Source organism: Crocuta crocuta, unplaced genomic scaffold (assembly GCF_008692635.1).
Source record: "Crocuta crocuta isolate KB4526 unplaced genomic scaffold, BGI_CrCroc_1.0 scaffold18, whole genome shotgun sequence".
NCBI lineage: Eukaryota > Metazoa > Chordata > Mammalia > Carnivora > Hyaenidae > Crocuta > Crocuta crocuta.
Window position 1 is genome coordinate 3,536,973 of NW_027532589.1, and position 13,495 is coordinate 3,550,467.

At 49.8% G+C, this 13,495-nt stretch overlaps 1 protein-coding gene across 2 annotated transcripts in view; it reads right to left on the minus strand.

Moving 5' to 3' along the window:
- CCDC93 (CCC complex scaffolding subunit CCDC93) overlaps positions 1-13,495 on the minus strand; it is a 90,087-nt gene that overhangs the window by 11,313 nt on the left and 65,279 nt on the right. For both annotated transcript variants that reach the window (XM_077779606.1, XM_077779607.1), the window contains exons 18-22: positions 12,934-12,996; positions 10,161-10,269; positions 6,765-6,847; positions 4,094-4,131; positions 2,594-2,678 (exon numbers count right to left, since the gene is read on the minus strand). In XM_077779606.1, coding sequence (XP_077635732.1) covers positions 2,594-2,678; positions 4,094-4,131; positions 6,765-6,847; positions 10,161-10,269; positions 12,934-12,996 — 378 coding nt within the window. The remainder of the gene's footprint in view (positions 1-2,593; positions 2,679-4,093; positions 4,132-6,764; positions 6,848-10,160; positions 10,270-12,933; positions 12,997-13,495) is intronic.

The following is a 13,495-nucleotide window of genomic DNA, read 5'->3' on the forward strand; positions in this document are numbered from 1 at the left end:
CAGGCTTCCTGATGCCACCCAAGTGATGATAGTCTGTGCCGCAAAGCCCACTGCTCTTACTTCCTGACCCCCACTTCCCACAGCTGCCACACACTTTCCGCTGGGCCCCTACCTCCTAAGTAAGTAGCACACGGGCAGATCGACCCCAGGCCTTTCCTTCCTGTGCTGTCCTCCAGCAGAAAGTCTGGCCATGCCGACCATGTCCCCATGATAGAAATGTGGCCCTACAATCAATTTAACTTGAATGTATCCAGAACCCCACATGGGAGCTGGCAGACCAACCCTGAAATGGAATGAGCCTCAGACCATGAGTTCAAATCCTGCCTCTATCACTTGCTGTGTTTCCCTGGGCAGGTTATTTAACCTTTTTGAAAGACAGGTCCCTGAGTTGCAAAATGAGGGTAATATCCCCTAGATCACAGGTTTGTTACAAGGTACATATGGTACTAAGTGTTATGTGAATGGCACGTCACTTGGTTTACAAAGACTTTGATTTGTCTTCACACTGGGCGCCCTAGAGTGAGGGTGGTAAGAGGTGTAAGGGTCCCCTTCACTCTCCGAATTGGGAGCTGGCTCTTAGGTCTGAGTTTTAATTTCACATGGTCCTAGCACCCCCTTACCCAGGCACACTGTTCCCACACCTGGCTTATCTCCCTTCATACTCTAGGTCACGGACCCCGGCTTCTCTTGCTGGGCACTTGCTCTCAGTATTCCAGAAATCCAGAGACTTCACCTCTTCAGGATCAGCTCAAAACGCCTACCAGTAAGTGACTATCTCTTTACTCAGGAGCCTCCGATGTACCATAAACACCTTCTCCATTGCTTGTACGCACTGATGGTCTACGGTCCACTCTGTACAGCCTGCCCCTCTAGTTCCACGCCTGGGGACATCTGTGCTCTGGAGGGACATGGACTCCCCTTCCACACACACTCTGAGCAGGAACCATCATGCATCCATAGAGGGAGGGCGATAATTTTTCAAACACATCAGAAGAAACGCATCCGAATGAATGCTGTTCTTCAAAGACAGACTCTTGCATTTGAAGTGCCAGCCAATCTTCAAACCTGACCCGAACCCTCTTTGAGAACTGCCCTTCGATCAAACTGAATGAATTCTTCCACTCAGCAAGTAGTTCTTGAAAGCCCACCGCAGTCAGGTGCTATATTCGCCACTGGGGATGCAGATGTGAGAAAGAGAGCCCTCTCTGCCCAGGATCCTGACCACCCATCCAGTACGCCACACCTTTACAATGCACCTCCTGGTCAATAGGACAGGGAAGCCAAAGGAACAAAACCCAATAAATTCCTCGTGTTCTTTCCCACGGACAAGAGCAGCTCCCCAAGGAGGAGCATGGCAGGGGCGGACAAGTCCACCGCACTGGGATCCGGGGTGTGAAAGGCTTGCACTTTGTCCTCCTCTGACGTTCCACCCTAGGTCATCAAGGGGGACTGTCGTGTCTTGGGTATGTGTACGTACCATGACTGCTTTCGTTGTTGTGGCTGAATAGTCTTGCCACGAAGTGATAATTTTTTTTTTTTTTGCTCCACTGACATCATTTTATTGAAGTCATTAATGGGGAGATTACTATTTTCTATTGGGAAAGGGATATAAAGACCTTTCGCCCTTAGTTCATCTCTTGTGAGAGGAGATCACAGGCAGCTTGAATGTCTGTTTTTGGTGAGTGAGTTCTTATGATTTCAAGTCCTACAGTGCCCTTTCCTTCATGGGTTTACCTTCTGGCACGGCTCACTGGACCACTCTGTCCCTAGCTCGGGAGAGGAGATGCCTTGAGTCCCCCGAAGGCTTTACTGCCCCAGGACCACTGTGGTGTGATCTATTTTTTAGGTGGACCAGAAGTAAGAGATTTGGAAGTATTAGTGAGGATTCATCTGGTTATAACAGTAGAAAACTGTGAATAAAACTGTGAATATAACTAGAAAACATCTGGTTACCAGACAGTCATGGAATCTTCTATACTACTAGCAACGGCCCAGTGCACAGCCACAGAGTGATGAAAACCCCATGCTGGCCCCAGGCTGACTGGTTCTCTGTAACTATCTCTAGAACTCCCACAACACTTATCAATTCCTCTTCTCTCTTCTGACTTCTGAGGCATAATATCCTCTCATTTCAGAATGCAGTTTGACAATTATTTGCATTTTTTATAAAGGACTTCTGAAAACTAAAATGCTCTCAAGATCCTAAGGAATGGATCCCCAGTGGTAGAATTTCAGGAACCAATGATCTAGTGAAGAAGAGATTCTGGGTAAGAGTGGAAGCCTGCTGGTGAAATGGGTCTCCTCATTGATAACATGGGGGTAACACTATTCACTGAAGAAGGCTCTTAGGAGGATTATCACCATACTTAGCCCACAGGAGGTACTCAATCCATGGAGGCTACTGTTAGGAGCTGCCTTTGAACCACCAGCTGGCCCTGCCCACTGCAGGGTAGGAGGTACTCCAGACACTGAGGATGTGTCTTCAGGATCGGGAGCACATTCCCAGGTCAACCAGGAGAGGCCTGCCTTCCCAGAGCCTTTTCCTAAACCAGTATGAAATCCAGGCTGCATTACAGGAAAAAAGCCATCTGACCTTCATCCTGCTCTGCTTGATTCCTTCTACAATCTGTTCCATCTGACGTAAAAACTGGTCCCGGGTAGCAGGGGAGGCCATCGCTCTGAAAGAAAAATCAGCGGAGTTACGACTCACACACAGGATGCCAAGGAAGGGGGAGGTGTCAAGGAGCCCGCCCCATGCCTACATGATGCCCCAAGAGGCGCCCAGGCCTCTGCAGGGCCCCTGGGTCCCAGGCAGTTAAAGATTCTAAACTCCGAGGAAGGCACAAAAATTAGCATCGTCTCATAACTGAATATTCATCTTTTTTTGTCATTTTTTTCTACAATTTTCTTAAGAGATATATATTTTCTTAAAGTAAAACAATATGTTATAATCGACAGAAACCTTTTTTTTTTTCCAACAAAAACATTTTTTTGCTTTGACAATGACATGCACTGTCTAGTACATGGATTCCACCTTGGTTTTAGAAATCTGGTGATTCGGAGGCACTGCCCCAGGCTGGCAGACATGTTCTGAGATTTCCCTATAACTAGGGTTGGGACACCTGGTCCTGTCTCTAAGAGCCGCAGCTAAGCCGGTGGCTTTCCTGGCGTCCTTCACTTCCTGCTGTGCACTGGGAAAGGCACCAGAAGGGTCAGAGTGCGCAGACATTCTTCCAGAGGACGGTTGACAGAGAGCAGAGCTCATCACGTACACGCCCCAACACTGCAGCCCCTCCCGGTTATCAGGAGATGATGATGGAGGCGCCATTTTTAGAAATGCCGCAGGGTTAGAAGCCGCTAGTTGTAGCTGAATCTTACCACGGAACTGTGGTGGTTTTTGTTTTGTTTTGTTTTTAATTAGAAATGCAGCTTAAAATCTAGACTTGGTAATTCATGAAGATCCCAGTCACTGGCCACCTGCCAGGGGATAAGAGAGGTTTGTGCTAGAAGCAGAGGAAGGCCGCTTACAGGTAGCAAGCACTGGGGCTATGACTGGGCATGCTCAAGGGCGGGGGGCACGTGGGTGCCAGGGGGCCTGGCCATGCAGTTTTTGGAGAAGAACAAAATTCTTGTCTGAATACAGTAGTTCAGAATATGCACATTCACTTAAAAACAAAATCTAGCATAACGTTTTAAAAATCTTTAAAAAACCCCAGGTTATTTCATTATCTAAATCTTAAAGCATCTTTGTGTGGCCCAGAACAAGTGGTATGAATGTAATCTTGATGAGACAAAAGTAACATACAAAGAGATTACAGCAGTGAGGCAGTCAAGTTACCAGAAAGTTAACTTTTTTCAAACCAAGATACTCCTTGGTGTTTTTCAAATTCACTCTAAAATCACCGTTATGTTTGCAAGAACGCAGAGACCGCGTGAGCGAGGACACGCCTGTCCTTGGCAGCAGGGGCAAGTGTAAAAGCCACATGTCTGGCACCGTCTTACTCAATCACACTCCTGTGAAACCGAAGGTGGGACGAACACAAAGTGCAGGGCGCAGCAAGGTGGTGACGGGAAGCAGGCAGGTGGTACTTACTGGGAGAAGTTCTCATGAATTGAGTTCAGCAGGCTAATCTGAGGAAGAAATGGGGGAAGAGGGGGAAACTGTAAGCAAAAGGTTGAAAGACCTCACTCTGCCCCAGCCACCGCAAAGCTGTCTTGTCTCTGGACACTGCTGCTGAAAGAACACACCTTGTTTATGGAAATAAAAAGACATGAGAAAAAGAGCAACCCACTCTTAGCCCACAGTTCTTCCCAGAGCATCTGCCTTCCAATAGCCCAGGACCCCAGGAATGTGGGAAGAGGGCTCCTAGAAGGGCCTAAACTCCAGTGAGAAGACACTAAGCTAACACGAGGGCTCTTTGGGCAGCTGCCACCCCACCCCTTGCTCTCTTGACAAACACGGTACTTTATTTTCAAGGCCATCAGCTTAGTGGAGGGTCAGTCGGGGTGCAGCCAGGACACCTGTCCATCCTGTTACTCCCCAATTTGGCCAGTTGCTGGGCAGCTCTGAGAGCCTCTGTGGGAATACATCATTCAAGGCCCCCTTCCAATGGAGAAGGCCTTAGCCTGCATGGGACTGTCTCTCTGCTCCAATGCTATAGTCCAGGGATAGGCTCTGAGTTTGGGGTCTAGAACCCTAGATCTGCTTTCTGGCTGTGCTATTAACTCAACTTGTGATTTACTGTACTTGGACTTGTCTGTAACCTGGAAATGATATTCCTGTCCTTGCCACTCCACAGGGATGTCTGAAAGCTAAAATGGCACAGGCCTAAATGGATTTGGAAAAAAAGGCACAACTTAACCAAATGCAAAGCTCTATGTTAATACGGCTTGGAATTAAAAAGCTCCCACCTGCTGCATACCCCTAGTTTTTAAAAGAATGGACCAGGGGTGCTTGGGTGGCTCAGCTGGTTGAGTGTCTGACTTCGGCTCAGGCATAATCTCATGGTTCGTGAGTTCGAGCCCCATATCAGGCTTGCTGCTGTCAGCATGGAGCCTGCTTCAGATCCGATCTCCCTCTCTCTGCACCACCCCTGCTCATGCTCCCTCTCTCAACAATAAACATGAAAAAAAAAAAAGAATGGACCGACTTTGAACACTGTTGAAGGAAGGTGATGGGCTTTCTCAGAATGCTCTGGCCTACCTCTAAGTGCTGGTTGGCAAGTCTTTCCCTCACTAGGTAGAAAACCCCCAAGGCCAACTGTGTGGCAGAACTATCCCCTGGGTCTGACATAAAACCCATCAAATGCACTGGACATATATTTAAATAGTACTCAAATGCCTGCTATGTGCCCATCACTGTGTAAGACCCTGGACAGAGAAAAAGTGAACTCAATGCCCCTCCCTCGAGAAGCGTCCTCTAGGAAGAGAGGGATTGATCTGGTTTGACTGACATTAGCCAATAATGGTGGCACTAACTATACATGCCTCCATTTGGGGGCAGTAAAAGATGCACCTGCAGTATGGCTCTTGTTATAGAGGCAGGCAGGGGGCACTTGGATGGCTCAGTCCATTGAGCGTCTGACTTTGGCTCAGGTCATGATCTCACCATTTGTGGGCTCAAGCCCCGCATCAGGCTCTGTGCTGACAGAATCCCTGCTTGGGATTCTGTGTCTGCCTGTCCCCTGCTTGTGCACTCTCTCTCGCTTTCTCTCCAAAAGTAAATAAACATTAAAAAAAAAAAAAAGAGGCAGGCAGGACAGGCTGCAAGGTGACTATGAAATGGAAACAAATTCTTGAGGTGAGGCGGTAGGTAGGAACTAACGCATACCGGGACCCACCAAATGTAAGGAACTTCACAGTCATTTCCTGTTTTGTCTCCATCATGATATGAAGCGGGTGTGACCCCTCTTTACAGGTGAGGGAAATAGGCCAGACTAAAACCCAAAACTGCTTGACAGAAAGTGCATGCTCTTTCTGTTCCACTGTGCTGCCACTGTGGGGGCCACATTGTTCCTTTTTTAAAATTTTAAACATAGCCGCACACCCTGCTCCAATCATTTTCGCCCAACATGAGGGAGCCCTGACTCCTGAGTGTCAGGGTAGTGTGGGGAGGAGGGGGCTGGGCCCATGGCAAGACTTTTCATTCCTGTTGGGCCCTGATGATCAAATAGCTAGATTCCTTGTGTAAGCTGTGACAAGCCCACTGTCCCCATTTTATTAGCCAATTCTTTCCTTCTTTTTAAAAAAAAAAATTTTTTTTTTTTAGTGTTTATTTATTTTTGTAAGACAGAGTGACAGAGTGTAAGTGGTAGAGGAGCAGAGAGAGAGAAGGAGACACAGACTTTGAAGCAGGCTCCAGGCTCTGAGCTGTCAGCACAGAGCCCGATGTGGGGCTTGAATTCACAAACCGTGAGATCATGACCTGAGCCAAAGGTGGACACTTAACTGACTGAGCCATCCAGGTGCCCCCTTTCCTTCCTTTAAAACTCAAACGGAAGTCTCACCAACCCAGCCCCCTCCATGTGCGCCCCGGTTCTCAGAGGGCACTATGAAACAGCCCGAGCAGTCCCTGGTCAGCACAGGCCACATGAGCATCAGGGCATCTGGTACCAACTCTGTAACCCAGCACTGGGCACATAGCACGTGTCCCTTCTGCTCACACAGGCTGCATCCCAGACACTCAGTTCTTTGAACTTCCTGGGGTCGACAGCCCTGGTACCTGCTCACTGATCAAGGTATTTTCTTTCTACACAGATTCTTACCTCTTTTTCCAAATAAACCTTTTTATCATCCAGGGTGTTATATAAAGTGAAGAACTGCTTGGTTTCCTTGTGCACGGCTGAAACTGTAGATGCAAAGAAATCGGCACACATGTAAGAAGAACACTGAGCACCCTCTGCTCCCTGAAGCCCACCCACAGACCTTAGGCCCATCAAGGTGCATGTGCAGAAGCCCCCCCATGCTCACAGCTCGTGCAGAGTGCTGCAGGCCAACGGTGGCTGGCCCAGCCGGGACAAGGGGCCAGAGGAACCTGCCTGCGTGTGGGACAGGTGGCTACTCAGGTGAGGGGTCCTGGGGGAAGGTGGCAAGGATGAGAAGCCGGCAAGCCAGCTCTTCCTGTGTGTGTGGCCTCCTCCCTGCCCACACTCCTCAAGCAGGAGTCACAGCCTGCTCACCTTTGTAATCCCCGTGCTCAGCGCAGGCCCACACAGCAGCTCCTCCAAAATGCCCACTGCATGAATGACATGCCTAACCTAGGGCAGAATACGTGCCAATAAGTGTGCACTTTCTGCCCATCTGTGGGCATATGACTATGTTGGGTAGATCTTACTTACCAGGCTCCCAACATCCTTTCCTATAAAATTACTCTGCATCTCTGTCCACCTCTCCTCCTTTACTCTGCCTGATAGAATGACTTAGGAGGAAAGCACCAGCTGCCAGGACTGGGAGTGGGCCATATTCACTAGATGATGAGCTCACTGGGGAGGTGAGGGGTGAGGGGGTAGGGAGGGTTCCTGCCCCAGTTCCTCCTCTTCTTTTGTGGCTGGGTGCTTGGGCAGCTCCCACGTGGCTCTGAGCCTACATGCCTTCCTCGTTGCTCTGAATTTTGTCTCTAGCAGGAGACAGAATCCCAAGACCTGGATTCACAGTCAGCCTTTGGGCCTGAGCTGAGCCCTGCAACTTAGCCGTAGATAAGTTTCTGATCAGGCACCGGCCAGACGACAGTGGGTCTGGTTTCTCAGTGGCTCTTGCTCCCTGAAGGCAGGTCCCCTCTGGGGCAGCACGAATGGGGATGGAGAGAGGCAGAGCGGGCCCATGGGCGCTTGTGGTTTCCTTGGGCAACTGCCACCAAACTTAAACTTGATTCTTTAAGTCACTCAGCCAACTTTTAACTTTATTGCCCAGTGACAGTTGTGTCTCTGCCAAGCTGTGCAGCTCAAAGAGGGGTGGGGGCTGGTGATACTGCCTACATATCTGGAAGCAGAAATTAATAATCTGATACAAATATTTTGAGGCAGTAGTTAAAATGTTTCCAACATAGAAATGTCTAATTTGTATAAAAATCACTACGGGAACTACTCTGTATAAAGTAGTATTATACTAAGGGCTTTAGAACAGGGGATTTTAAGCCTGGCTGAAACACAGAATACCCTGGGGAGCTTTTAAAATCTAATGACCAATACACGAGATTTTCTGGAGGTGGGGCTGGGTGATTATAATGAATAGTCAATGGCTGCCATAAATAAAACCATCACTTTTAGCTTTGTTTGCTCTGGAATGTGCCTGTCACCCTTCCTCTTTTCAGATCAAAGACTGGGTGGCGGCTGTAGATATCTGACAGAAATAAATAATAATGATGGAAATGATACAGATATTTTGATGCAATCGCCTGAAAATGTTGGTGTAAAAATATCCTATTCAAAGTACTTTAACATGTGTCAAATTTAGTTTGAAATACACTGACGCAAAGTATTATTGATTATTATTGTTTGTTCAAAGCTGGAAAGTAGGCAGGGGGGAGAGTTAAGGGGAAAGATTTAACTACTGTGTTGCTCTCTGCCCCTGACCAGCTGAAGCAAGCTTGAGGGCGGCAGAAAACATCAGAATGGAGACGGGGGCAGGTGTGAGAACAAGCATGATGGTCACTCAAGAAGACCCTGCTCCGGCTGGACCCAGGACGGATGCTCGAGAGGCCAGGACCGCAAGGCAAAACCTGAGGTCGATTTTGGAAGAAGAGGTGGGGTCAGCCACGACAGAGCTGCAGGACTGTGGCAATCTGGACTTGGGGACCATCTCACAGGCCAAAATGCAGACAGCCTCACGAGAGGGGTGAGACAGTGAGGGGCTACGGGGGTGGCTGGCTGATGGCTGGCCCAGCTGATCAGTATATTTAGGATTCTGAAGTGATGGGAGCTATTATTCAATATTAAAGGCTTTAAAGCAAGAGTGTAAAATGCTCCAACTTCTGTTTGAGAAAGACGTGTCACACAGAGTCAGACTCTGGGCCGCGATGAGAAGGTGGCTACGGCAGAGGTTCAGGAGAAACAGACCTGACCATTTCTTGGAAGCAGAACCCGAAGGGCAGCAGGAGTCAGAGACTAAGGGGCTGGGGGTGCAGGCTGGATGGACAGTGATCCCAGTGAGCAGAAGGGAAATGGGGCACGGAGGCTGAGTTGGGTTCTCCGTCTGAGCTGGAGGTCACAGGACATATGCACGAGTGGGGACCTAGAAGAAGGGGTGACGGTCCAGGACCCATTTAAAGATGAGATCTGAGTTGGGTCTGACAGAGCTGAGAAGGGGTCCCGGGCCCAGATACCAAGAGGAGTCAAGGCCTGAGATGTATGCCAAAGTGCATGTGTGCTGAGGGTAGAGGGGGGGCAGGAGAAGCCAGAATGTGGGCTTAGAGGAGGAAAGGGGGCCTCCGGGCAGCCACGCAGCCTGGGAAGGATCTGGAGATGATAAAGAGAGGGGCCTTCTTCTGAAGGCCAGCCCGGGGAGCTCCTGAAGATTGGTCAGTAGAGAGAGAAGTGACACGACAGACGGGTGGGAAGGGACCCCAGGAAGGCTGCAGACAGCAGCTAACGGTCATGTGGCTGAGAGACAAGTGAGAAGAGCCATCACAGTAGCAGCGGGGGAAAGGCCATGACAACGTTGAGGGCCAGCCTGAACCTGACGAGACCTGCTGCCTCAGGCTGAGGGAGGCCCAGGCCTAGATCACCAGGTGAATACAGTGCTGTCAAAGTCGAGGACCACAGAGGCAAGAAAGTCTGTAGAGAAGAGTGAGTGAGGACTGATCCAGAGATGCTGTATCGTGGGGAGCAGATGCCTCGCGTGAGGCTGGAAAGTGGATGCGGAGCTCGGCGGAGCCACATGGCTGACCAGGAGGGTGGTGGGTTCCAAACATCATGCTAAGAGATCAGGGAGCTCAATGTGTCCACAGAGAGGGTAGCAGAGCTCCCTGGTGCTGCTGCCGGGCTGAGGGTCACTCGCAGTGGGCCTGGTGATGACGCGGAGCCCCTCCTGGAGGTGGTTTTCACGGCCTGCGCTGTGACGCACACTCCACCACCCTCATGGGGGACAGAACCCTCGCCCCCCTCCCCCCTGTGCCTCCCACGAGCAGGGGCTGGGCGTGTCCGTGGCTGAGGGTTTGCACCTACTCTGGCGGTAGAGTTCGATAAATCGCTTCTGATACTGTATCAGCTCGGCTCGGCTAGGTACTTCATCAATCTTGCGGTGCAAGATGGCTATTTCTCGATTTCTTCGAGCCTAAAGGCAGAAGGGAAGAGGGAGACACCACTATTTGGTAAAAGTCTTACATGTTCTCTTGCCCCCCCCATCTCCTTCTGAGCACAGCCACACACCCCAAACTCTGCTGTTGGCCTGAGGTCCCTGTCTCAGATGCTGATGGACTCTCCTCCACTCTGCAACATGCAGAGGTGTGTGGGTCAGCAAGGAAAATCCCGCGTGGGAAGGGCTTTCCTGGAGAGCCTCGGTTGCCCCTCCAGGCCCCAGGTCTCCGGGGTCGCTGACTACAGCATCACCAGGTGTGGAACAGGAACAGAACGGAAGGAACTGGGGCCACCTTGCTGCCTCTGTATAAATCCAAATTCCTTAGCCTATTGAAAAGCTCCTCCACTATCATTCTAGCATTTTCTCCCTACTACGGACTCGGGTACATCAGCCAGACTGGGTGCCGACTGCTGCCGGGGAGGCACAGCCGTGCTGCGTGGCTCCGGAAGGGCTTAGGCTCCCGAGGCCTGCAGGCCGGCGCCAGTGAGGAAGTGGCTGCCTTCCCACACCGCTCCCCACTCGCACGTGTGGGCCAGGGTGAGCGGGCTCTCAGCGCTGCCCTGCTCCTGGGCCACCCAGCTCTCTCTCTGGCCTGCCCTGCTCATGATAGCATGTGTATGTCTCTAAGAACTGGGGGAATACAGACCTCCGGGAGAAAGCCCACCAGCAGCTCGGGAGACTAAACCCAAAGCAGGGTGTCTGTGGCTCTGGTCAGAGGGGAAAATGTGCTTCTCCTATTGTCCAAGGCTACCTGCCCCTGGGAGCTCAGGCTCTGACTCCTCTGTCTGGTCCCCTCCCACCCCAGGAATCTTAAGATAGAATTATTCATTGTTTTAGTACATCTTTAAGCTTTCCCTTTCTACTGGCTCCTTCTCAGCAGCATTCAGGCAGGCTACCGTCCCTCAGCCCTCAAAAGCCCTTCCCTAAGCCCGGATAACCTTTCAGCCCGCAGCCTCTTTCTTCCGCGATGACAGCCCGCGACCTGCGGCACCTCTCGCTGCCACCATGCCCCTCGGTCATCCTTCGCCCCACAGCAGCTAGCTTCTCCACGCCCCCACCGCACTGCTCTCACCAAGGTCACCACACACCTCCTTTGCGAGACAGCTCGTGGACAACCATCAGCTTCTAGCATTCTTGACTTCTAGCAAGATTCACTAGTCTCTGCTGAGCCCGCTGCTCAGCTTCCCAAGCCCCCACGCTTGCCCATGCCTTTGGCTTCCCTCCCTCGTGGGTTTCTGCCTTTCCTCTGCCTGTCCCCACACACAGCTTGCCCCATCTCTGACAGCTCTGCTGACCACCTACACAGTTGTGACACCCCAGTCTCCGGCCCAGCTATCCTTAGTGTCAGACCTGACATCCACTCACTTCTTGGACATTTCTACTTGGTCGAGTGCCCCAACTTTCAAAAGCCGAAACAGATCTCGTTAACACTCCTATTCACACACACCATGAAGCCTATTCTTTTAACGTTTTCACTCAGTGAGTAACACAAGTATCCACCCTACAGCCTGAGTCAGAAATTCAAGCACCATCCGTGACTCCTTTGTTTCTCCAACCCAGCTGACGCCAAGTTCCATCAGATACAGCTTCTTGGTCTCTCCTGGGCCAGGTCATTCTGCCCATCCTCATGGCCCCTGCTCTGGCTTAGGTCCTCAGCAGGACTAGGGTTGTATTGTAGCTTCCCTCCAGCTGGTTTGAAGCTGCCCACAGTAGGCAGGTTACATATAAACGCCCTCACACTTTGCTTTGATGTATGTGCACGTATCTTGGTTCTCAAACAGCCAGACAGCTCACAGAAGACTGGCCATCACATTTACTATTCCTGAGACCTACGACAACACTGAATATACAGTAAAGCATGCAGTCACAAATTTTCCAGTATGCAGCTGTATTTTCCTGATTTAATTCTGTTTCTTTAAAGATTAGCAGTGTTCTTGTGTCAAGGACAAATTTGACATATCCGAATTTAACCAAATAGCTCAGCAAAATAAGAGCCAGAGACAGGAGAAACGAGGCTCACCCACCCCGGGAGCCCTTTGACCATTCCCATCAGAGCCTGGCTTCCTCTTCCCAGGGAATAGGAAGCAGGTCCAAGCCAAAGTACAACACAAGATACCTCTGGGCTTCTGGGAGTCTATGAGTCAGAGCCTGGCAATGTAAGGGGTTTCACCGCGTAACTTTGACGTTATGTCAATTAGCTTTGGGACCAACTCTAAAATCTACTTCCCCCACATTTGATGGCTTTCTTACAGACCTCCAAGGTTATCAAATAAGACAGCTAAAATGGGCATGTAATTTTAGAGGAAACATGTTAGGCAGGAGCACTGGAACTTGAATGCTGGCTCTAGCACTCACCAGCTGCTTGACTCTGGACAAGTACTCAACGAATCTGAGTCAATTTCTTCATACGGAAAAATGGGGCTAAAACCTACTCTCCATCCGGGGTCAGGTTCAATTGATATGATGGAAAAGTAACATACAGATGTGAGGTGTTACCATCCTCTTAAGCCACGTAGTCTCCCTCCAGACAGAGGATGTGGACAGAGACCTCGATTTTAGACACTGAGATTTCCTAGTTCTGCTACAGGATATTGGCATCTACTTAGGTACACCTGTCTATTTGTTCTTGCTTTCACTCACCTGTAGTAAACGGATTTTGTAGAGTTTCTCTTTCTCCATATTATACCGTCTGTCTAGGTCCTCCTAAAAATTGGGAAAGGACACAATTATCTAAGAGCAGGAAACTTTCATTCTTTAGCAAAGTCTTTTGAAAGTGAAAAAAAATTTTTTTTTTTTTTGAAACCACGTGAGTAGGGCAAGGGGAAGAGGAGAGAGAGAGAAAGTCTTAATCAGACTCCACACTCAGTGCAGAGCTTGATGTGGGGCTTTGGGGCTTGACCCCATGACCCTGGGATGGTAACCTGAGACAAAATCAAGAGTTGAGGGTTCAACCAACAGGGCCACCCAGGTAACTCAGAAATTGAATACTTTTATCATATATTTCCATCCTGAGGCCCCAAGTTTCTTTTCTCAAATAGCTGAGGTTAGGGTCTGGGTCCCTATGTTATGTGAAACCCTTGAGGCTCTTTCACATCACTTGATTACAATTCTTCCTTCTTCTGAGGTCTAGGTGAAATCTAGTGTTCTTAAGTGAAGCATTCCCCAAGTTTATGTCCGCCTCCAAAAGCTATGACAATACGGA